Genomic DNA, 25,883 nt, shown 5'->3' on the forward strand with positions numbered 1-25,883 from the left:
TTTGAACCTCACCTGGACAACTGTTGCAGTTCATATTACTGGTGTTTGAATGAACTTCAGATTTAGATGAAGAATTGTCTCCCTTTCTCTCCATTTTTACGTTCTGGAGCACAGAATATCTACCACAGTTCACTATATCAACATCAGAATCGGTATCCGATGAAAACAAATCAGCAAATCTATCACACTCTCTCGGTTTGTGGAAAGAACTATTCTCAGGTCGAAAAGGTAGAACAACTTTCTTCCTAGCACCACATTCACTTGAATAGTTTTCACGTGACGTTGATGGCTGCCTTCCTTTGGTAGATGATGATTCCTGTTGGGATGAAGTGGGGCTACGCCTGCTGCTAACCTGATCCATGGATCTTGGAAGATCTTTCCTTCCTGGTAAGCTTCTCTCATCCGATGCAACCCTTGCATCATCGAGATGCATTTCAAAATCTCTCTGAATATCCATTCTTTCATTGTGAAAATGAAAACTACAAGATGGTTTCGAGTTTTGACCAGCATCATTCCTTAGATGAGATACCTGATTACCCTTTTTGGTTTTGATCTTGTTAGTAAACTCCCTTTCATGAAGCACTCTTTTCCGACGCATTTCACTGGGATCACTCACACTGCTGTCCCATTCCATTGGCGAGACTGAATCCTGTCCCCTGTCATTATGAACACCGTGAGGATCAGAATTCAGACTTTCACCATAAAAGCCACAGTCTGACAAAACACACTGACTTTCATTTGGAGCAAGCATATCGGGTTTCCTAGAACTGCTGGGAAGTGTAGGATCTGTTGAAACACTATGAGGTTGAGGGAAGTCATGAAATATGTTATAAAAGGGGGCGTGGTTTCTTGAACCAGGCCAACCACTTCCATAATAAATGTCAGCATCAACGCTACGAGGATGGCTTCCATTTATGTAACTTGTAGCTGATGTAATGAAATTAGAACCCAACCCAGATGAGGAATATGCTTGGCTTGGGCTTACTCCAAAATTTGATGCTACAGATACATCTGGTGGATTACGTCCTGGTAGCATGCTATGTTGCTGTGGATACTGTTCTAGTGAGACAACATCCACATCGTCTGGGTCACTCTCTGCAAACAGAGGCTCATATTCCATTTCAGCTGAAACAAAAGAAAATCAAATAAGATTACAAGAAATAATCATGTCAAAATTGCTATGCCCATACACAGCTGTAAAATTTACTAATCTTAACAGACAATAACCTATTATTGCTCCAAAAATTGATGTAGTGGTTAGAATCCTTTTTCTAAAACGATTGATCTGAAGTGCAAGTATTTACAAAATAATAATCAAGACATGAAGACACTAGTTGTAAAATTATTTTTTTCTTTTATCATGTAATTCTTTTATTATAATCAGAAATACAAGTTGTCTGAAAATGTATTATCATTATTACTTAAAAACTGGCATTTTCTCAAAGGGAGTTGAAAATGAAATAAGATGTGCAGCAGCTGAACTGCTTCAACCAAATCCTGAAGAAATCAGAATAATATAGAACGGAGCGAATACCAATGCTGATGTATCAGTATTGGTTGGATTTTATTTACCAATAACTGGTAAATAAACTGGACGATACTTTCCCAGTGTTTGGTTAGTTCTCAAGGTCTGTAACAAAGCTAACACTTTTGTAGTCTAATAATCCTGAAAGTTATGCAAAATTCAAGGTTTCCACTGATCTTGCACCAATATTATGTGAAAAACTTATTTTATGATTACATAAGTATTTTAATATTCAGATGTAATTTTTGAATATTTTGAAGCAAAACTCTGGTAAATTGATGCTTATAATTAAAGTGGAACACACCGGTCACAGTAACGGTACTGGTTCAAAGTACTATCAGCTCAGCGTTAGAAGAATATCAAATGCTTAAAAGTTTGCCTTTTGTATGAGCTGTTAATTTTACGATTATTATCCTTGTCTTTAACCAATGAACATTATGTTGTTCCATCACATGATTCTAACCTATTAACCACTTTATTTCGTGAGTAACTGAAGAAACTGAACCATATATTATATTGGCAATGCGAATACTCTGTAAGATTATGTTCTTTCACATTCTATTAATCTGTAAGATTATGTTCTTTCACAGTATATCAGGTTTCAGTTATCTGTCTCATAATGTGAGACCAATAAACTGCATTTCATTTTAAGATCTTTGCTGTTACACAATGATGTAACTTACTTGCAGCACACTCATCATTATGTGGTCTATCTACACTGGATGCAAAAGCAGTATCAAATATTTCTGCAAGTGATGTTGGGCTTCCTACAACGCCTTCACCAGAGAGACTTTTGCTTTCTCCTGATTCCCAAGGGCGATGCTTGGCGGTGCTGAGTTTTTCTTCCATTACACCAATCACTCAAACTGCAACAAAAAAAATACACAAGGTAAAAAATGGATGCATGTTCAAGTTGAAGACTAGTGAGTCAGATGACTACAGGTTTTTTCTTTGTAGCAGTTTTAAGTAAAAGAAAATTGAAACCAAACATATTGGATTTTTAAATATATTCAATAGCTTATGATACATGGAGGTAACTTAGTAGAAGGTTATGTGAAAATTGTGGGTAAATTAAAATGAAACCTGAGTTACAAAGCCTACCCTTTCAAAAATTTCTACAATTTCAGTCTATTTAAATTTAAGCATCCATCTCGGGTATGATGATGCAGAACACACTTGATAATATGATTGTGTAATTTCAATAGCATTAGTAGTTCTAAATAATGTGAATATAGAATAAAATGTACCAATGTAAAAGTATGACATGAACAACAATAAAAATGATTCAACAGCTGCATAAGTTTACCCTGTAACACAATCACCTTTTATGGTAAATAAATACCAGGGTTGGAAACACTCATCCAAATACTCTCCTATGTAGAAAAATAGCACCACATAAACCCACTTCATTATAATTCACCACCACAAATTCACGAGGAGGTACTGAGTATTACCAGCAGCCAGCATCGAATTTAGAACGTTTGAAAATACATTTTTTGTGCTGAGAAATGTGACTAATTTTCCTTTAGGTATCAATTTCCCAACCATAGTACCCTTCTGGGGCTTATAACCTCGTTCTGCCATACAAAATGCATATTAATTCTATTCTTGAGAGTTATAATTTCATTCAACTTTTCATTTCACCCCCCTTCCGTCTGAATGTTATGATTTTCTTTTGCAAGTTGTACAGGAGATAACAAAATCTTTCAGAATACTAGAAATCAGTGGAAATGTAAGTTTGAAAATGCAGAAAGTTTTAATTTTTGAGAAATTATGTTATGGAAAAAAAGGTTCAACAAGTGGTCTCCTGCCACCTGAAGCATTTTCCTTTGCACAAAAAATGTTGTACGTACGTGCAGGAGAGAAAAATGTGGAAATACCACACTAATCAAATACACTATGTGGCCACTGAATTATGACCACCACTAGTAGTGCGTTTGACCACCTTTTGCTTTTATGACAGCAGATATCCTACGTGGCATGGATTCCGCAAGATGTCTGGAGTAGGCCACAGATATTGATAACCACGCTTTGTCCAACGCAGCCTTCAGAGTTGGCGCCTAATGTGTCGCTCCATTTAATCATAGATGTGCTCTATCGGATTAAAATCTGGCAAATTTGGAGGCCATACCAAGTCAGATGAGTGTTCCTCAAACCAATCCTGAACCACACGTGCACGATGACATGTTGCATTATCATCCTGGAAGATACCAGAACCATCAGGAAAAAATGCAACAAAGTGTGATGTACTACTGTGCCTGCTAGGAGACGACGATACAACTGTGAAACGTTGCTCAACATGTTGTATGAATCCAAATTCTTGCCATGTGAACATTCCCCACACCAGTGGCATGCAGAGCTAAATCAGGCAGGGGAACAGGCGACCTGCAGTTGCCCCCTCCCCTCCCATACCTGTCGTAATATAATACAGTAGACCAAGTAAAATTCAACCCTTGTTGAAATGAACCAAATAAAATATACGATACATATATTACAAATTGTCAGAAGTGACATACATGAAGCATGTTAAAATTATGAAAATACCAATGTTAAAGCAAATATGATAAAATGTAAAGAAAACATTAAAAACAAAATTGATGATGCGCAAGAAAGGAAAAATTAATAAAAGCAATTTATGAGTGATCAGATAAAAAAAATGTTTTGTCGAAACATCTCATCAGATTAAGTTGACATTTTTTTTTTTGTAAGTTGAGCATTGTAATTCAAACGTCCTTAATGCAATAATGACAATCAGATGGCCGAGTTTTTTTTTCATGACATCTGCTAGATTTGTAGAAATTGTGACAAAACCCGAACTGTTCCAAACTCCCTTCTCGGGAACAAACAAGGACAACAAAAATTTGCCACTGGAAGAGTATCCAGTTAATCATTTTACAGAGTTGTAGTAAATTGTTTGAAAATGCTTTGTGTACAATTTCGTTTTAGTTTCTAATTAGGTTAGGGTAGGTGTATGTCTGCTGTCTTTTCTGTAAAGTTCAATGAACTAAAAGCTTTCGTCTTCAGCCGGTCGATCAAAGAACATTCGATTTCTTGTCCTGCGCTGCGCTAGTCTTGCTGGTGGAACAGGTGGATGCCAGCTGTTCCCTCGGAAGCTATTTCGCACCGTTTAACCAAGACATTTAGCAGACGCAATTTTGCAATGAGATTAGGAAACTATAGACTTACTACACTCAAAACTATCAACTACGACGCAATTAAACTTTAGCACATAGCAAAAACTCGAAGGAAAACGAATTCACTATGTCTGTCATAGGGAACAGCTTGAGAGTTCAGCTAGCTTCCACGGTGGGAGGTGGCTCCATGAGGATCGTTTACCTTCGCACATGGTCGGAAATACTCGGCGTCAGAACAGAGGGTAGGCGTGTTGATTTCGGAAGAAAGAAGTGTTATTATAGATAATTTAAATAGCTAAAAAGGGCGATAAGTAGAAGGGAACAGCCTGTTCCCTCTGTTCCATGGAGGGACCGCCACTGCCCCACACCATACAGCTACTGCCACCGGTCTGCACCCTTGACATTGTGCAAGATGGAAGAACACTTTCGTGTTGTTTACACCAAACACACACACGACCAGTACTCGAAAAATTTCTTCAGAAATAAGTGCCAAGTAACCACCTACTAGCAATTGCACATACTATAAGAAGCTGAGCATCACCGTATTCAAAACATCGCTAAATCATGTGAGAAAGTGGGAATAGGTGGGGGTTAGGAGAGACAAAGAGTAAGAAATTATGGTAAAAATTTACTATCCTTCGGAAACCTCTAATTTTTCGTTTCGTCAATTTTTGACATTCGTACTGACGTATCTGCTTCGCGCAACATTCCTGAAGGTGTATCAACGTTGTTTTCATGAAATTTGAACTATGTTTCCTAACCTAACAGAACTAACCTAACCACGTGCCAATGGTTCGTGGGGCTAGCACCAATGGTTCGCAATTATTTCCAATTTCTAGATCCTGATACTAACATGACACCAAATTTTAACTATGTTTCCTAACCTAAAAGAACTAACCTATCCACGTGCCAATGGTTCGTGGGGCTAACTATTCTCCGTCGGAGAATTAATTTTCAACAAACAACATGAATTTCAGCTATGAAACATTCCCACATCACACAAAACACCTTCCTGATGTTCGACAATGCTACAGGAACTTATTACGGTAAGTAGTTTCTTCTGTAAAAATAAATAAATGTGTCCGAAGGATAGTAAACAAGTACCGAAATTATTACTGATTTTATGGAATGTCCAGAAAGTTGATAAAAAAAATCATTTGCTAACTTACGATGTACTGCAATTTGAACTTAGAATCTTCAAAATTTCGTACATGCAAACTTAAAAGAACGGCAATATTACAGCAAGAGATCACAGTCGCCAGGCTGAAATTTTTAGTTGCCGGATTTTTCGAGCCCTGTACACGACCATTTACAGAATGCATTAACAATTAAAAACAGATTCGTCGGACCAACACACCTTCTTCCAGTCTTCAACACTTCAATTTGCATACTCTTTGCACCACATGCATTGTTTGCACTTATGCTCGCGTGTCAAGAGTGGGTGGTGAAGTGGTGGTCGTCTGCTGGCATACCCCATATGTGACAGTGTGCGACGAATGGTTCTCGTAGATACTGTGTCTGGTTGATTTGTGTTGTATTCGAATATTAATGGTTGCACTGTGGTGTGTCTGTTGGCTTCGACGAGTCATCACAACATCTGCTTCCCGTTGGCATCAATCTCCTGCTGTCCCATACAGTTCTGCTGCTGGGACATCTTTTGATCGTGGTGTTGACGCCACTCATGGAACACTTTCACTAAAGCCGATCTTGAACACCCCAACCATCGCAGCAGTTTGTGAAATGGATGCAGCTGCTCTTCTGGCGCCGACGATCTGACCTTTTGCAAACTCTGTCAGGTCCTTCAGTTTCCCCATTTCAAACCACACTAGGTACCGAACTCGCGATACAGTATTTCTGCACAACACATCGGCTGGTAGCACCCTCTCGCCAAACATGTCGTTAATAAAAGACTTTCATTGAGCACAGCGGTGGTCATAATTCAATGGCCACACAGTGTATAACTATTATTTTCCTGTAGTTTACGGTTATTACAAGCATAAGAAAACAGTTTTTTCTTTGTAACGTTTCAGGAGAACACACGCTCCTTTCATCAGACTGTTTTCTTATGCTTGTAATAACCGTAAACTACAGGAAAATAATTCTATCATGCAAGCAATGCGTACATACAAGAAAAAGTGTATAACTATCTTATCTTTCTCAGAACACATAAATAGTAATGCTGTATGTAGCTACAGGATTACAATCAATTTGCATTTCTTTCACACTTAAAATAATAATGGGTTTGAGCTAGAGAAAACAGAAGTAGACACACAACTTAGTGGTACACAAATGTGTATTGTAGATGCTACAGTGGACTCTTAATTTGAACTCAGGGGGACTAAAAAAAAAAAAAACTTATGATTATCCAAAATTCAAATTAACAAAAATGCACTTAAGAAAATCAATAAAATTACTGTACTAGAGTATAAATTAAAATAATGAACATGGAATGGGCTTTACTGTAAAAATTGCTGTATTTTGTGCATGGTCCTATAGCGGAAGCAAAAGCAAGAAAGACTGTGCAGACCCATGACTCCTGTGCACTAGGGATGGCCAGATCCGGATCCCGGCGGATCCTAAAATTTTTCGGATCTGGATCCAGAACTTTCGGGTCCGGATACGTTTTGCCATCCCACATGCGCTTCTTAGGAAAGTAAGAATGTGCTTATAACATATATATATAATATACATACACACACACACACACACACACACAGATATATATATATATATATATATATATATATATATATATATTGGATAAAAGCAAGGAGGGCCAAAAGGGCTAAGTAAAAATCAAATAAGGTAAAAGGAAACACTCACCGGACAGTAGGAAAATTCAAAATTTTCGCTAATTTATAGCATCATCGGTGTGATTATTTGATTTTTATATATATATATATATATATATATATATATATATATAGTGTGTGTGCGTGCGCAATTTGTAATTAATTAATACAAGGGAGGTCTAAGTCTCCCCCTCCGATTTGCATGAAACTTGGCAGGTGTATAGAGGTCCCCCCTCAAATGTCAAGATGAGGAGAAATTGAAGTGGGGATCTGACCCCGAAACCACCCTAAATATGGCATAGGAAGAAACAGGGGGCTTCTCTATACACCTGTCAAATTTCATGGAAATTGGATGGGGACACAGGGGTCAGATGATCCCCACGTCAATTTGTTCTCATCTTGAAATTTGAGACGGGTTTTGCCCCCTAAAAAAGTTTTTTAGCCGAAACAAAAAAACACGTATTTCTTCCTTTGGGCCCCTCTATATACCTGCGAAGTTTTATGAAAATCGGAGGGGGACACAGGGGTCAGATCCCCACTTCAATTTGTCCTCATCTTGACAATTGAGTGGGTTTTGCCCTGTAAAAGTTTTTTTTTTTTAGCTGAAACAAAAAAACACGTGTTTCTTCCTTTGGGCCCCACTATACACCTGCCAAGTTTCATGGGAATCGGAGGGACACAGGGGTCAGATCCTCACTTCAATTTGTCCTCATCTTGACATTTGAGGGGGTTTTGCCCCCTAAAACAGTTTTTTAGGTGAAACAAAAAAAACACGTACTTCTTTCTTTGGGCCCGTTTATACACACACCTGCCAAGTATTATGGAAATTGGAGGGACACAGGGGTCAGATCCTCACTTCAATTTGTCCTCATCTTGACATTTGAGGGGGTTTTGCCCGCCTAAAACAGTTTTTAGCTGAAACGAAAAAACACGTATTTCTTCCGTTGGGCCCCACTATACACCTGCCAAGTTTCATGGAAATCGGAGGGACACAGGGGCCAGATCCTCACTTCAATTGGAAATCGGAGGGACACAGGGGCCAGATCCTCACTTCAATTTGTTTTCATCTTGACATTTGAGGGGGTCTTGCCCCCTAAAAACGTGTTTTACATGAAACAAAAAAACACGTATTTCTTCATTTGGGCCCCACTATACGCCTGCCAAGTTTCATGGAAATTGGAGGGGGACACTTAGATAACCTCGCTTGTTAGTCTTACACTTTGTAATTATATAACACTGCATATATTATAATGTTCTATTTTAATTTGTAAAACTTTAACTGTAGAACAATTGTATAATTTTTGTATAACATTTCTATCTTGTTATATGTGTTAAAGGTTTCATCCTGGAATGGAATGTCTCACATTTATGTGTGTTTTCATTTCCAATACATTGGAATGAATACATATTCGTTTCAATGGCGTTTACAAAATCACCTCTGACATTTTATGTTAAACAAGTAAGATTTTTTTTGTGCATGAGTGTGTTAGCCGATGCGTAGCAAAGTATTTTAGGAACAACACTTGAAAAAAATTCTTGTAGGACTAACTAATGAAAAATTTCTTTGTAATCAAAGATCATAATACCTTTTAAGGTGTGGTAATATTATAATGGGATTGAGATATGAAACTCTCGGATCCGGATCCGGATCTGTTTGGCCATCCCTACTGTGCACCATACTCCTGCGTGAAGGGAGGGTCAGAATGGAGCATGCTTTCTTATGGCCAGAGTTGAATGGAAGAAGGGGAATGGATGTGCGCGGAAGCTTTTCGCAGAAGATTCTTTTGTTTGTGGTCGTCTATACAGTGCAAACAAAAAACAATTCCTCTCACAATAGTAATTAAACTACCAGTAAATGGAAAATGTATTAAAGTATACGATATTACCACACAAAATCACATACACATGTAATAACATTAGCGGAGCGATTTTACAATACCGGGAATTTCTCCATTTTGTTTGAAATTCGGCATACTCACTAATCTCGGCCCCCTAATCACGAATCTGCAGTTAAAATTTGGCGCTCACATGTGGAAATAGCAAAATAATCTAAATTAAGTTCTTATTTCTACCCTCGATTTCCAAATTTCCCACCAATTCCGGACTCTGCCCCTGGGGTAATTGACCTACCACCCCCAACCGCTAACCCGGCTTTCTCTATAGAGTCCCTGTTAAAGGCATGTTAGAAATTGGCCAGATTCACCTGCCCCCAAATAAGTGCCAAATTTATACGTGAGCGTCAAATTTTAAGTGCAGATTCGTGATTACTAACTTGTAAGTATCCCAAATTTCAAACAAATTGGATAAATTCCCTGTATGTTAAATTATACCAATCCTAAATTTCATTTAAGGTAGTATATGCACCACGCTTCGACACGGTAACTGTTCAAATTGTTTTATGATTTCTCCTAGCACAAAGACTAATTATTGTAGAATTTAGGAAATCATTGTCACACAAAATTTGAACCTTCCTTAAAGTAATGAGCACTGTTTGGACTCTAAAAAAGTTATTTATGTTGAAAAAACAACTTGAAAATTACCACTTCTCATGGACAAGATGTTCTGTCGACAAGCGACAGTAAATATCCTAGAAGCGTGGGAATGAATGTAGAAGTAAATCGGAACCTTAGTAGAATGCATTTAGGGACTTTATTTTAATGCCAAGGGAACCAAACCAAACCTGCCTAACCACGAAAGCATATATTGAACAAAACCTTAAGTAATTACTAAAACTTCGCAGTATGTGTTAATAGACATACATCGAAATTGAACCATGTAAAAATTGCAATCGTAGCATGATGAGATCGCAGTAAAACTAAAGGAACTTGGGCCTAAATGGGTCCTACGCTGCTACAGCGAAGGACTGAAGACTGAACAGCATGGAGGTTGCAAGGAAAGATCTAGCCCTGGGCAGAAAACAATGTTTTTTTAAAAAAAGTGGAATCAAAACAAGACAAAGAAACGTACACTGATTATTCTCGAGAGGCAGCATGTATATCATATTTAATACTTACGAATGAACTTTCAATTGGTATGTTTCTTTTCAGAAGTAATCTACCTTTCCTCGAGATTGTTTAAGTTGACGTCCATTTCATTCTGTAGAAGTAGTTTTCACTTATTCTACTATCGCAAGAAAACGCAAATCTTACATCTGCGACTGGTTTCCGCACACTCCACAACAAAATTATTTCGTTAGTGAATATTTATCAAACGGAATGTTGAATGTCTTATCGCGAAAGAACAGCTTAGCTTAGCAGCTGATAATTATTTTCCTTCATATACAGCCAAGTCACATACGCTTACAAGCTCAAGGTTATGGGTTTGGTAAACTAAACAAGGAACAATGCGAACATTATTTCGTATTTTAATTTATAACACTGGTAAGCAATTTATTGTTAAGTGTATGACAGAGATATAAAAATCAATGAGTCAGACTGAAATTCATACTTTTTCTAGGCCTATCCCAAGCACTAAATTAAAAACAAAAAAAAAAGGAGACATGAATAGAATTGACCCTTTCTGCTCTATCAGATAGTTTAGCATTTCCTCGGTAACATCCAAGATAGATAACTAAAATTGCGATTGCAATTTGGTATTATTACACAAATATGTGAAAGTTATTTACTACAAAAATGCCAAAAATCCTCTTCACCCACATACCTCCTTCTTACGCCATTCTCTAGTGTACTTACAAGCCCAGACCCACAATTCTGTGCGCCAGTGCGCAGCGCAGTCCTAGTCATTCGACTTCGACATCGACATTCTTCGGACATTCGACAGCAACATGAATATGGCGAGTACAGATGTGTTTGTTACAGTAGGGACTACTAATTTTGATACCTTAATTTCAACTCTACTTCGTGCAGAAAATTTACAGGTAATGCTTCTGGCAGCAACCTGACTGTCGATGCTAACGACCTTAGCTACAGATGATTAAAATACTGTGGAGTATCTGACAATTAAAAGTAGCCAAAGTTTTACGAAAAGAGTGATGTTTGTTTACATTTGTTAAAAAAACAAAAAATATTTTCATGGGCATCATGAGAGCCGGCCATCGAACTGCTCAGTGTTTTTTTTTTTTTTTATCAATGAAAGATAAACATTGTATTCACAAGAATCGATATACGAAGTAAATGTCAATTACTAGTCTAGCAGAATAACCGAAGGGAAACGTGAGCTCGTTTGTCATATTCTGTATTAATACAAGGAATAAATTATCCTATAAAGGGCTTTCCAAATTTCAGAAAAAGATATTTTTTTATGCGAGGGTCAACATAAATTTCATGACTAAATTTTCTTCGTAACTTGTGTGAGGTACAGTGGCGGTCTTAGCATTTTCGTAAAGAGTGTCTTTAATTCCAAATTAGTCATGGTACACAAGCATTTTTTACACGGTTCAATTTCTATTTACGCCTGTCTGTGAACACATTTAGGGATTACTTACAGTGTGTTTTCTGGAAAATGATTTTTCCCTTCTGTATACTCGTGTGTGCGCGTATTTGTTTGCTAACATTTTTTTTTTTTTTTTTTTGCTGTCAATAAGAACTACTGCTGCTGCTTCTACTGTGTCACGTTACGTGAGGTACAAAGGGATATTACATCTCTAAATGCTCTTGTTGTTATATAAGGCAGGTCAGGTTGGCTCGGGTACCCTTTTCTACACCCTCGATTTTTCGCACATTTAAAATATTCTCGTTACGAAAATTAGTTCTTCATAAGAAACGATGTTTCTAAATAGCGCGGAAAGTAATTTTTTTAGATCTACGTGCTAGGAAACTTACGTTTTTCAATATTTAGATTCCTTATGTAACGTCGAAACGGTTTTGCAGAGATTTCATCATGGCGCATCTTGGATTCATGTCACAGGCGCACGTCTGAACATTTTCTTTTTCTTCTTATCTTTGACTTGTGCAATGGGATAATTTGCAATTTCTTCTTGTTATGAATGACTTGTTCAATGGGATAATTTGCGCTTTCAATATATTATTTATGTAATTTATTGGCGTATTGGATATTTGAGACATTGCAATTGTTTTGTGCGACTTTAGACATTGGAATTGATTTGTGTGACATTGAATTAATACAAAAGGACTAAATATGAGATTGACACACGTTCAACGGATGAAGGACATAGAGGGCTTTGTTCGACGAGACATACGAACCATTGGCGCTAGCCCCACGAACCATTGGTGCTAGCCCCACGAACCATTGGCGCTAGCCCCACGAACCATTGGCGCTAGCCCCACGAACCATTGGCGCTAGCCCCACGAACCATTGGCGCTAGCCCCACGAACCTTTGGTGCTAGCCCCACGAACCATTGACGCTAGCCCCACGAACCATTGGCGCTAGCCCCACGAACCATTGGTGCTAGCCCCACGAACCATTGACGCTAGCCCCACGAACCATTGGCGCTAGGCCCACGAACCATTGGCGCTAGCCCCACGAACCATTGACGCTAGCCCCACGAACCATTGGCGCTAGCCCCACGAACCATTGGCGCTAGCCCCACGAACCATTGGCGCGTGGATAGGTTAGTTCAGTTAGGTTGAGATCGATAGTTAAAATTTGTTGTCGTGTTAGTATCACGATCTAGAAATTGGAAATAATTGCAAACCATTTCAAACGACAAAATTTCAACTTTAAACGGCTGTACAGTCGTAAATACTTCTTTCCGCGCTCCAATTTTTTTTATTCACAAATAAGATCACATAACCTTCATAATGAAAGAAAAAAAATTTCAAAATTCGAGGGTGTAGAATAGGGTACCCGACCCGTCAGGTTTAGGGCTTCTAACATTACAATAATATCCTTAAATGCTTCCAACACCTGATCACATATCTGGTCTCAAGCATAAAACTTCCCTTCTAACCCCGCACGTAAATCCACCAGTAGTCTATGTCCAAGATGACCATAAATCAAAAACAGATTGTCCCATAAGCTGATTTTCAAATCAATTTCTCTGGTAAAAATACTGTGGTAAATGTTTACTATCCTTCGGACACCTATAACTTCTGAGTTTCGTCAATTGACATTTCTACTTACCTATCTGCTTCGCGGATCATTTTTTAACGTGTATTCACATTTTTTTGATCAATTTTTTTTTAAAAAAAGTGTTTTTGTAACTGAAGAACGTACGTTTCTGCAAATGGTTTGTGGGGCTATGTGTCAATGGTTCGTGGGGCTATGCGAGAATGGTGTGTGGGGCTACGCATATTTTTTTCGAAACCAATTTTTAACTATTGTAACCTATTGTAACCCTAACTAACCTAACCTTACCGGAAATGGTTCGTGGGGCTATGTATGAATGGTTCATGGGACTATGCGTCAATGGTTGAATTTCCGCTATGAAACATTCCCACATCACACAAAACACCTTCCAGATGTTAGACAATACTACAGGAACTTATTACGGTAAGTAGTACCGTAGTTTCTTCTGTAAAAATGAAGAAATCTGTCCGAAGGATAGTAAACTAGTACCCCAAATACTCTTGCAACACTTGTGAAATTCATTAAACATTGAGGACTCTCTACCTTTCCATTGTCCAAGGTTCCAGCACACCTGGAGATCTCAGTGAGTTTGAAAAAGAATAAATGTGAGGGAAAATTGGAATTTATCAATGTATCTCAATGAATCACACCAGAGGGACTGGAATATGCTCCTGCGTGCTGATAATAATTTTTGCAGTCAGTAAATACTAAAATTACAACCACAGTACCTTCCTTTATACCAGCAACTTTACAGCCTTAGTTTTACACAGTAATTGATATTGTGTTCATTTGTAAACTTCCATTTGCCTTGTTAGTGGTATCAGAAAGTAATAATAAAATGCTGATGCCAATAAACTACTGATATAAAGTTTACTGATACTGATAACCAATGGTAAATTGCAATTGTCCCTTAAAGACATTAACTTTACAAAAGTATGACATGCTTTTAAAAATAAAATAAAAAATCAGAATTTTTCACTAAATTAAGGGCTAAATATATGTGATCTGTAAAATTAACATTATTTTACTGTAAACTAATACACTGATATGCTTATGTGTCGAAATCTGAGAAACTTTATGTGGGGACAAGGCTGGAAAGATTCCAACCTTAGATCACCCACCCCAGGAATGGAAACTCAATCTCCCACATGGCAGTCAGAAGCCCTACCAACTATTGGTGAGACCAACTTAAGAGTTCAGTATGGGGCTTATGGCGACAGTGTTGCCGCATGGTGCGCAGTAGAAGAAAACTCCAGCACGCATGGAAAGTCTGCTGTAGTACACACTGCCAGTGATTTATCCACACACCCCCAACACCCTCCCAAATTTTGACGAACAACCCCCCAAGCAGAAAAGTGGAACATTCCCCCCTGCAGGGGGGGGTGTAAATATGGATTTTTATATCAACAATAGAATGACAATACTTCAACATAAAGGAACCATTTGTAGCTCTACAAGAAGCGAAGTCCAATGGACCTTTCGATCAACTATAAACAAAGTGTCAAAGGAGGAGGGTAGAATGTTCAGCATGGACAAGGCTTCACTAGGGAAGGGACACTGCCATCTGGAAAATGTCAAACTGACCGCTAACCCTCCTCCAGGGAGCACATACCGCACAGTGTTGACAGTTCAGCGTTTGAATACCTAAATAAATATTTCTTAAATACGTTACAGGTTTGTAAATTCAACCCCTGAGTCAATGGAATTTACATTTTGTTTAATTTTCTTTTCAATTCTTTCCATGGGAGTCCGGAAGGCCCCCGCCCCCCCCCCCCCTGGAAAATGAAAGTCAACTAGAAATTATATATTTTTCACATATAATATCATTTCAGCATAATATATATTCGTTAATTATTGCATGAATGTGATAAATTCAAATTTAAGCAATGTTTTTTGAGGGAACAATACTATTATTGGAGAAAATGTCCCTTGTTTGCCCCCCCCCCACCCCTGTAAAAAAATACCTTCCTTGTCTTTTGCTGGAAAAAATCCTGCGGACGACCATGATTCTTTCATGCGAAAAATATACGATAAAAGTAAGGGAAGAAATTCAAAGATACAGGTTTGACTCTTGTAGTGAATTGTGTTACTATGGTTAGCAACACTATTTTCTGTAACTTGGGCGAGATGGATGATTTTGGAGTGGTAGACAAGAGAACAGTCAAATGCCTTAGGTTATTCTCAGTGTAGCATCTCAGTTCGTGTGTTGTCGTTCTACTTATGTAACAATGTCTAAAACTTTACTGCAAAATTGGCTGAAGAAGATAGAGAAATTGAAACCAGACAGAAAGAAACCGAAAGTGGCGAGTGGAAAAGCTGTGACACTATATGTAGGCATAATTTCTTCCAACGGATATTCATAAATATCGATACCCGGGGGAGGCGCATAGTGGTTCGGGTCCCACTTTAAACCGTAGGTCAAGTTCCGATTAGCCTTACTGTGCATAAAGTGGACTTCAACACCAAATCAGCCAACCATTCATAAAGTACCAATATAAAATTTACTGACCGAGTATTCAATATAAAACGGCAGGTATTTCATGAAGAACCTAAGTGATTCATTCACGTCTATAATTGATGTGTGTGACAAATTTTTGTGGCCCTAAGAGTTCTTACCTTTGTAAAGGAAATTATATTTTATAAGAAATTAGAAAGAGAGTTGTAAGGGGGGGAGTTGCGTGGGGTTTGCCTGGGCGCAAAGGACAAATTGGCTGCCGAACAAGCAAAACAGATATAAATAGAAAAGCGTTAACGTCGTGGTGCCCTGTGAAATTACTGGCACCCTAGAGTTATTGTCAGTTTGCAAAGATATAGATTTAGTAAAAATTGTCTTCCTCTTTTTATCTAGTCTGTTCTCTGACATAATGACATATTACATTTTTTTCAACTTTTCAGAGGAAGCAAAGGAAGTATAAGGAATTACATTAAGTCCCAAATTTATATCTGACCATAGGTGCACCAGTGGGGGCACGACGGTGCATGCCACTGCCTGCTGAAAAACGTGGAGAGAGAAAAAAATCGCTTGTTGCATTGTGCTCTTTGTGTTGGAAAGTGAAATAAATGCTATTCAATTTTTAAATAATTTAAAATAAAGCATTACCTCAAATTAGAATTGAAAATTCCTTGCCTTCCCCTTGCAGCAAACATGTCATGCGTTTATTTGCACATGTTATTTAGTTTTCTTTTAAGACAAAGAGGCACAATTCCCTAAAGTTTCTCGTTCAGTATTTGAAAGATAAACTCCCAACAGCGCCAAGCATATTTTCCAATGTTTTGTAAGAGTAAAAAGATTTCAATATGAAATTCCATTCAAAAGCAATACCAGGTGTCTATCAATTGATTGATTGATTGAGTTGGTGTTTTAAGTCCACTTTATGCACATTAAGGCTAATCGGGACTGGACTTACAGTTTAAAGTGGGATCCGAACTACTATCACACTCCTCCGGGTATCGAACCCGGTACCCCTTGATTACAAGGCGATGACGCTACCACTGCGCGTGTGGGAGGCCTCAGGGTTCTATCAAATGTGCATCTCAACTTCCCACTATATTTTAAAGTCTTCATGGCCATGCTCTAGAGCAGGGATTTCCAACTGGCGGTCCGCGATGCCTTTTTTTGCTCCCTGTGAAGCCAGTTTGCAAAATACATTAATTTTATGTAATTTTATTAAAATACGTTCTATTTTTAGTGAAGGAACAGTTTCAGAGTATGGACTTCCTTAAACAACTGGTGTATATAACAGATATTACAGGTCATCTGAAAGAACTGAACTTGAAACTGCAGGGAAGAAACCAGCTGGTGTCAGATTTAATGGGAAACATAAATAGGTTTCGTAATAAACTGAAGATTTTCAATGTTACTTTGGAGAGGAATAACCTGGTCCATTTTCCAAGCGTCGGTGGCTAGCAGAAGATGAAGAAACACCGGAATTTTCTGAATTCAGTGCAAATATTAAAGAAATAATGGATGTATTTTACTACAGATTTAAAGATTTTGAAGAACTTAAAAGCAGCATCCAGCTATTTAGCAATCCTCTTGGCGTTAACATCGAAGAACAAGAAGCCTCTCTCCAACTTGAATTGTATGATTTGCAAGGCGTTGTGTTCCTTCAAACTAGCCAAGAAAAGGGGCCAGAGTTTTTCAAATACCTTTCAAGGGAACGCTTTTCAAACCTTCGTAGTTTTGGGCAAAGAATGACATCGATGTTCGGCAGCACATACATGTGTGAAAGTGTTTTTTCTTCAATGAAGTTCATCAAGAACCACTACAGAAGTCAATTGGTAGATTCTTCACTGCTTCACCTTCTGAGACTTTCAAATACAGAAATTGAAGTGGACATTCCAACGTTAATACAAGAAGCAGATCGGCCTCAATTTTCACATTGAACACTTACTATGAAGGATTCTTATTTGTATGGTGTGTTTTTCATTTCTTTCAATTCATCCATAAGTATTGGGTTTTTGTGAAAGAAATTGTAATTATACAAATTTGATTTGTGATTCCTTTGTATTTAATGCCTCATTTTAGAAATTTACGTCATGCGAAAGTAAGTACTACATTCTCAGTTCAGTACTTACAATTTTTGTAATTTTTAATCCGACCTCCCCAAAAAAAATGCAGCCCGCCAATCAACTGCTGGATATAATTTTGGCCCTCGGACCTTTTGAAGTTGGAAACCACTGCTCTAGAGTTTCATTATTTTATTTCAGTTTGTGAATCATTGTTTAAACAGAGATTTGAAAACTCCAGCAGCATTTGGAACTCACTCGCAACATAGAACTATTAAAATTATATATATATATATATGCATATTTTCTAACTGTAGCTAGAACAGGAGGGGGCAGTGGGCATGTACTGAGGTAAGGAGGACACCGAACGAGCAAAGCAAGATTGTAAAGAGTACACATTGTGGGATACTGTGAAATGAAAGTATTGTTGCTAGGTTAAATTAATAATATGCATTATAAGTTTGCAAATAAATAGTTCTAAAAATATTCTTGCTCGCTTCGCTCGCAGTGGTCATTTATTTAAGAGTCATAATATATCTGCAGTTACATGTACTTATTACTAATACTTCAGCACACGCACACATGCAATGCATTCTCAGCGATATTCATCGATCAATTGGGAAACCCACAAAGATAATAGCTGAGTTACACCTACGATAAGAACCATACAAATACAGTAAAAAAATATTGCACAAGTGTTCCTAATCTCTTTATATCTAGCTTAAGAATTGCATGAAATGATCCCTGGTAATAATATGTTTAAATTTTGTGTTTTTTAATGTCATCTATCGTGTTTGTCTAACGATTGATTAAATCAAGTACTGAACTGTAGATTGAAATTTTAACATTGTCACAAAAATATATTTTCCATCTTTTCCAGCATTTGACATTTTTTTTCTTCTGAAATGTTACGTGAAGGTTGGGGAAGGGGGGGGGGGTAATCTCTGGAAACATCTATGAACAAATTGAATTAGGGCAAACATTTTAAAATGGTCCAAAATGTGCACTTAACATTCCCAAAATTACACCCCCTCCAAACATTTCCAACACCCCCCCCAAGGGAAAAATCCTGGATAAACCCCTGCACACTGCAACAAAAGTTAGTGGTGGTCAATGGGTACTGTTCAATAGGGCTGTTCACTGCCAAACTTTTCCGCTAGAGGCACCACCCCTGTTGTGTCCCTAAATATTTTCGTTCGTCATTTGGTTGCCCTAAGCTTTACATTGGAGCGCAATAGGATAGCTATTAAAACGTTATTTTCAACGAAGGTTTGAATCCCGGCCTTAGCATCGATGTTTGTGAGTGTCCATTCATCAATTTCATTATGTCATCACTCATCCCATCTTCGCAAATTAGCCAAAAATGGCACAAATCGTGAAGTAAAATAAAGCAAATCAATCAATGATGCTGTTACCAATAGAGTACCATATAGAAATATCCCAGTGTAAAAGAGAGCTTGTAGTGAAAGATTATAATAATAGCTGCATTTCTCTCCTTACTACATACTTGTTTCACCTTAGAAAAGCTACATGTTACAAAAAAAAGAGCCTCAATTTTCCTTCATAATAACAAAAATATATCATTGGGTCATGCATAATTGAGTCATGCACTATTTCAGTATCCACTTTATCCTCATATCTGTTAGTTGTAAAATCTGAATTGGATATCGTAAGGCTTTTTATTTATCTGTTATCAATGTTAACATGTATTAAGAATTAAAATTCATTCTTTGATATTTGACATTGTTTGTCATGCATTTTGGGATAAATTATCTTAAAGTACACTATCTACGATCACGATCATTAAAATTACACTATTATCCTTTCAGGCTTTGAGAAATAAAGGTTATGCGAAGCTGTCAATGCAAGTTGGTAGTGGATCAGTAATCCCAGAAACTGATTATATTGAGGGTATTGAACTTTGTCATTATCGTTACAAGGACTCCATTTCTGACGACATAGAAAATGCTTCACTAGTGATAAGTCATGCAGGAGCAGGTACTTGCTTGGAAGTTCTAGGTGCAGGGAAACCTCTGATAGTTGTTATCAATGAAGGACTAATGGGAAACCATCAGTTTGAATTGGCGGAGCAGTTATTTAAGGATGGACATGTGTTATATTGCACATGTAGAACTCTCACAGAGACATTGCAATATATGGACCTTTCAAGCCTGAAGCCATTTCCACGTGGACATCCTGAGAGATTTGCAGATATTTTGAATGATGCTTTAAACCTAAATAAATGATTGTTTCGTAATTTTTGGTATTATTTCAGATTGTATTTTCCTGAACCTGATATTTCACTAATCATGTAAAGAGGGAGTACTCTGTATTTGTATGTCTCTTATTTAGCACCTCACTTTTCTACCACTTTTGGTTATTGTGATGACAAAGATGAAATTAATGAATGGACAGTTGCAAAGAAACACCCATACTCATGTTGATGCTGGAATCTTGAAAGTTAACTACTCAAGGTGCTTGGTTATTAGGCATGTGGGGTATGTTACAACTGAAAAACCAACACTGAAATGTCATTTATATCTTTACCTATGACCACATTCCTCCATGTTTTACTTTTTTTTTCAATACTGGTGAGTGTGCGGACCATTATGTGCCAATAAACCATTTTAAATGTAAGGAACTATTGTCTAAACCTAATTTGTTCCATATTTTCACAAGCACTTTGGTTTATCATCAGAGGAGAGAGAGGAATGAACTCTACATAGAAGGTATGCATGTGTACAGTAGCGTTTTACCATTTATTAAGGTAATAACATGTGGTGTAAAGTTTTACCTTTTATGAAAACCATTTTTGTTATGAGATGTTTAGTATTTTTATTAAGTTAAGTCTTTTCCCATTGTCCCAAGGGGTGTAGGGTGTGACCCTTTCTGAAGACACTCAAATGTCAACACCTCTTCCACATGGTACATCCTGGATTGACTTCATTTTGCAAACTAACAACTCTCTGGTGTCTGGAACTTGACGAATGCAATGTGGTGGCTAGATTCTAACTATCGCATAAATTTTTTTTTTTCAACTCTACACTTTTCAGTCAGTCCACTTTTGACTCAACAATCGATTTTCTTATCGTTTACAAATATACTGTTGTGTATCAATTACAAAGAAAATACCGTGTCGACTCTGATTACAACAAGTCGGCTCTTTTGGTGTGGAAAACACTACTGCACATTCGAGATGGGAGAGAGAAGATAAGGCTAGTGCAGATGCCAGTTTTATTCTGCTTCTTCTGTAAGATTCAGGGGTGTGTGGGATCTTGGAAAAGTCGGGACTGGGATCGGGGAAAAAAAATTTCCTTCCTGATCCTGACTTTTCGGGATCCCGAGCAGTCGGGAAATACCGAATGATCATTTTAAAAAGTCATTACTTCTCGACATTTTATGCATTGTAAATGTCTGGTACTTATCGGAAATCGTTAGTTTTTGTACCAGAAATTAAAAAACAATCACTTAAGGTGAAAATTATGTGTAGAATTCGAGATTTTCAGAGCTTCGGGAAATTTCAAACATTTCCCGTCCCGAAAATTTCCCGAATGATGTCGGGAAATGGCAAATTTTACCCATCCCGAATGTCATGATTTAAAAAATATTCTGTCCCGCACACCCCTAATAAGATTGGACAAGTGTAGACGTTGTTATTTACAGAGGGAAATATAAATGCAAAAATGTTCGCCACACAAAGTAATGCAGTCCGATGCGAGGGAAACAATGGTGGTAGAAAAGTTTTATACTTTTTTGTTTTATCGTACAATTTTGTCCCGGGGGGGGGGGGGGTAGATTCCCTCTGGGAGTCACCGGAGAGATGCCTGAAAGAAACACTGATGCTGAACTATCTGAAACTTTTCATCTTATCTGAATACCTTTTAACATGAGCTCCATTTTTTTTTGCACAGTAGATCTTGAAAAAATACATGATTTTGTGCCAAATCGACATACACTATCCACATCATGAATGACACAGGTATTTAAACTTGAACCATATCAATATATTTAACATTTTTTTCTACCTACGTAACTCTCTGGTATTTCTAATCATGAAGGTTTATTGCTGTATTATCTGTCCCTATCAGGGACAAAATCATTCTGCTCTTGACCATTCTTATCTCTTACCTCCAGGTCCACCCTAATATTGTCATTCCATTTTTGTCTTTGCATATCTCATGGGAACACTTTAAACTGTTGTATCATATTAAAAGTGCTCAGTATTGTCATTGTTAATTTGTTTTGCCAGATTTGAATGACAACAAAACATGTAAACAAACACTAATCTATTAGGTAAACTAAAACTATACTCTGATGCATCAGTTTTTTGAAATCCAAGGACTACACAGTGACTTTTCAGTGGGTGTGGCATAGGGTCAGTCCCATTGTCACTGTTATGTAGCTTTCTAGAATGCAGCCCATTATTATTATTATTATTATTATTAAGAGGGTAACCATTTGATGATGTTGGGTTAATATTTGCATTTTTAAACTCTGTTCAGTTTCCAGGTTCAAACTCTGGTTTCATGGTTCTGAACTCTCACCAGAAGCAAGACTACTAATTATCAGTGGCGTAGCCTTATAGTATGCCCGGCGTTCCCAGATTTAAAATTTCAAAAATGCGTAAATGCTGTAAATATAAATTTAAACTTGACTAATTTCATATATGTTTGACCTTCATGGCATTAACGTTATAATAGCTATTTTTTTGCGCTCCACTAACAACACTCGTTCTAGCATTTTTTCAATGTCTTTCCTGGCCGGACGCCGGGCAGGTTCGGCGTAAAGGACTCTATATTCTTTGCTACCTTTCTGGAGGGAAAGCTTGGATCTCTACAGCACATGCGCAAATGCTCTCTCGTACAGCAGCATATGGAGCAGAGGGCTACGTGATTGGTTCATGTGACCCTTCCTGCCTTCTGAAGCAGATGACAGCGGTAGAATTCCTACCCGGTTCTTTGCACTCGTGCTATGTGATGCTACAAAATGCAATATTGACACATAATTTTACCAAACTGAAATATACTGCTTCTTAATGACCACTGCATTGTATAATTTATCGCATGAACAGCGATGTGCATTAAGAACTAAAAGATCAACACAGGTGTTGTCAAATAAGTTGGTGAAGTTCTCGTGGTAGAAGTTCAGCCTGTGGCTGCTCTACCACTTAACCTGCATAACTATTATTTTTTTTATTATTATTTCTTCGTTATTGATTGATTGAATTGCTTTATTTTACTTTGCTTCTTGTGCCACTTTTGACTAATTTGCGAAGTGGTGATATGATGAAATTGATGAATGGACAGTCACAAACATCCCTGCCCAGGCCAGGATTCGAACCCGGGACCCCTGGCATCGTAGCGTGATGTGCTAACCACTCTGCCATGGGGGCCGGCTTATTTTTTCGTTATTATCTAACTGCTTATTATTGTGTCAATGGATATGTTCAGCATTCATACATCGAATGGTCTCTGGACAAAATTATTTTAAAATGTTTATCAGCATTCTCAAGATGTAATAAACAGTGGTCTGAATTACTAATCGGCACTGTTACGTTAGTAGAGTGTACGATAGTTGGATCATCTGGCCACTTTCCGTGTCAGAGTGTTTTGCACAGCATGCCAAGATGACAGAGGTCCCTGATTCGAATCCCGGCGTGAGCACGGATGTTCTTTGTGAGTGTCCCTTCATCAATATCATCAATCATATTCATATTTGCGATTAACCAAAAGTGGTAGAAAACCGATGTAAAATAAACCAAGTCAATCAGTAGTTGGATCAACCACAACAATGACGTCTATTGTTGTGCAGAGGCGCTTGTGATTCAGGTAGGTTTTATAATGATTTGCGTCATGCCGAAAGATATAAAACACTACAGTTCGAAACATTTGTTGCATAGTGAGGCATCTCATTTTCTAGCTATAACATGTATGGATGATGTTTTATTGAAAACCAAGCTGACTCCAGGCAAGTACAGGTAAACAATACCTGTGGCGACTAATACCATAAGTAAATTATTAAGCAAAAAAGGGCCAACCCTTCCTTCGAACTTGGCATTCCCACCCGAAATGCCCATGCTACGCCACTGTTAATTATGCAGCTACAGGGTAGAACAGTTAATTAACTTGTATTTTGTTTTCATATTTGGGAAGTGAGAGATGCAGTAGTAAATAAACTGTAAAGGCAGAAAACCTTACTTCTATTAATTTCAGTGGCCACTGCCACCATCCTTGTTGGAACTTCTTGTCGATACAATAAAAAGGAAAAGTTTGTACTAAGTTTATCTCTATTTATTTATACAAGGGTTGGAACTTAAATAGTGACAACTATTTATTCACAACCGATACTCAAGAGTTACATGTTTGTACCTGTTACTGTCCTTCAAAGTAGTCACCAGCGTTGTGTAGAACCCGTTGCCAGCGATATGGAAGGCATAGTATACCGTTAGCAGAGCCTGTTCTGTTGATGGTGCGAATGGAGAGGTCTACTGCCTGTTGAATCACTGGAACAGTTCTGAAGCGAATGCCACGAAGTGGTTCCTTCATCTTCGGAATCAAATCAAAGTCACAAGGACTTAAGTCCGGGGAGTATGGTGGATGGTACAGTACTTCCCAGTCCCATCGACCGAACAGAGCAGCCACAGCTTGCGCTGCATGCGCCCGTGCATTGTCGTGCAAAATGATGGGTGGGTTGCGCAGAAAGTGTCGCCGCTTTTTTCGCAAAGCTGGTCGCAGTTGATGCTCCAAAAATGAACAGTAATACTGGGCATTGACAGTCTGCCGTGGAGGAACGTAATGCATTAGGATAACGCCATCACAGTCGTACACGAGAATCACCATAACTTTCACCACACTGGGGTTCTGACGCACTTTCGACTTTCGCGGCGACCCATAATGATGCCATTCGTTGGATTGGCGTTTCAGTGTTGGCTCGTAAGATCTGGCCCATGTCTCATCCAGTGTTACAATACGGCGTAAGAAAGCCTCACCTTCGCGCTCATAGTGCTCCAAGTGCGTCTGAGCAGCATCGTAACGCATCCATTTCTGAATTTCCGTCAACTCATGCGGAACCCATCGTGATGCAATTTGGCGCATGCCCAGGCGTTCCTTCAGGATGCGAAGCACAGTCGTATGCGCTAATTCGGTTTCGTGGGCGAGCTCACGAATCGTCATGCTTCGATCACTGTCCACTAACGCGGCAACAGCTTGCACTTCTTCTTCAGAGACGCTAGGACGACCTGCCCAATGTATGTCTGCCACAGTTTGCCGACCTTCGTTGAAGGCTTTTACCCACCGTGCCACTGTTCTGTACGGCAATGTTGATTCCCCGCACACCTCTTTAAGCCCTTGATGACACTGTCGTGCTGTACAACCTCTGGAACATTCAATCTTGATCCAACTCCGTTGTTCCTGTTTGGAAAACATAGTGACCTTCACGTTAGACCGCTCGCTCACAAGTGACTGTGTTTCCCTCGCTTGTGCGCTTGCCTGTGATGTGGGACGGCGAGTCCATTTGCTCGGAGGTAAGGTAGGTATGTCAACAACGTGTGCTATCAGCGCCACTACTACATTCCATTGCATAGTGTCTCCACAGCAGTGTTGCCACTATTTAAGTTCCAACCCTTGTATTTTCTTATTGGTGATCCTTGATATTTGCAGCATATCACTTGCCAGAATAATTATTTTAGAATGCACCATAATATCATGTTCTCTAAATAAATTTATTTATATATTATTAAATGAAATGGTAAATTAAAAATAATGATAATACATTAGGGAATTGCAATAGTAACTTTTGATCTACAAGACTTAAAATTACAAAATAGATGACCTGGCAATGATATAATTACTTCATGTATATTTCACAATAAAAATATACCTTCTGAAGTGAATTCTTTATTCTCTGAGAGAGTAAACTAGGAAATTTTGATTGAA

The 25,883-nt window shown here is 38.1% G+C and overlaps 3 protein-coding genes across 5 annotated transcripts in view; 2 read left to right on the plus strand and 1 right to left on the minus strand.

Moving 5' to 3' along the window:
* The window catches only part of LOC146003383 (uncharacterized), a 59,213-nt gene extending 48,038 nt beyond the window's left edge, over nt 1-11,175 (minus strand). The window contains exons 1-3 of one of the 3 annotated variants that reach the window (XM_083141666.1): nt 11,112-11,175; nt 2,209-2,391; nt 13-1,125 (exon numbers count right to left, since the gene is read on the minus strand). In XM_083141666.1, coding sequence (XP_082997792.1) covers nt 13-1,125; nt 2,209-2,374 — 1,279 coding nt within the window. In that variant the 5' untranslated portion in view covers nt 2,375-2,391; nt 11,112-11,175. Of the gene's footprint in view, nt 1-12; nt 1,126-2,208; nt 2,392-10,465; nt 10,487-11,076 lie in introns of those variants that run through there. The other 2 variants (XM_083141671.1, XM_083141679.1) reach the window with 2 other exon arrangements.
* Nucleotides 11,176-11,194: 19 nt separating this feature from the next.
* The window catches only part of HSPBAP1 (HSPB1 associated protein 1), a 66,019-nt gene continuing 51,330 nt past the window's right edge, over nt 11,195-25,883 (plus strand). Inside the window, exon 1 of the mRNA XM_083141717.1 lies at nt 11,195-11,328. The gene's annotated coding sequence lies outside the window, so the exon portion shown is untranslated. The remainder of the gene's footprint in view (nt 11,329-25,883) is intronic.
* Alg13 (Alg13 UDP-N-acetylglucosaminyltransferase subunit) lies at nt 19,812-20,195 on the plus strand. Its single transcript, XM_083121220.1, has one exon. The coding sequence runs from the start codon at nt 19,812-19,814 to the stop codon at nt 20,193-20,195; it is 384 nt and encodes a 127-aa protein (XP_082977346.1).

The sequence above is a fragment of the Lepisma saccharinum genome, chromosome 1 (assembly GCF_977018435.1).
Source record: "Lepisma saccharinum chromosome 1, izLepSacc3.1, whole genome shotgun sequence".
Lineage (NCBI taxonomy): Eukaryota > Metazoa > Arthropoda > Insecta > Zygentoma > Lepismatidae > Lepisma > Lepisma saccharinum.

What these genes read in the sequence shown, in the direction of transcription:
- Alg13 (XM_083121220.1), top strand. Translation starts at nt 19,812, where the DNA reads ATGCAAGTTGGTAGTGGATCAGTAATCCCAGAAACTGATTATATTGAG.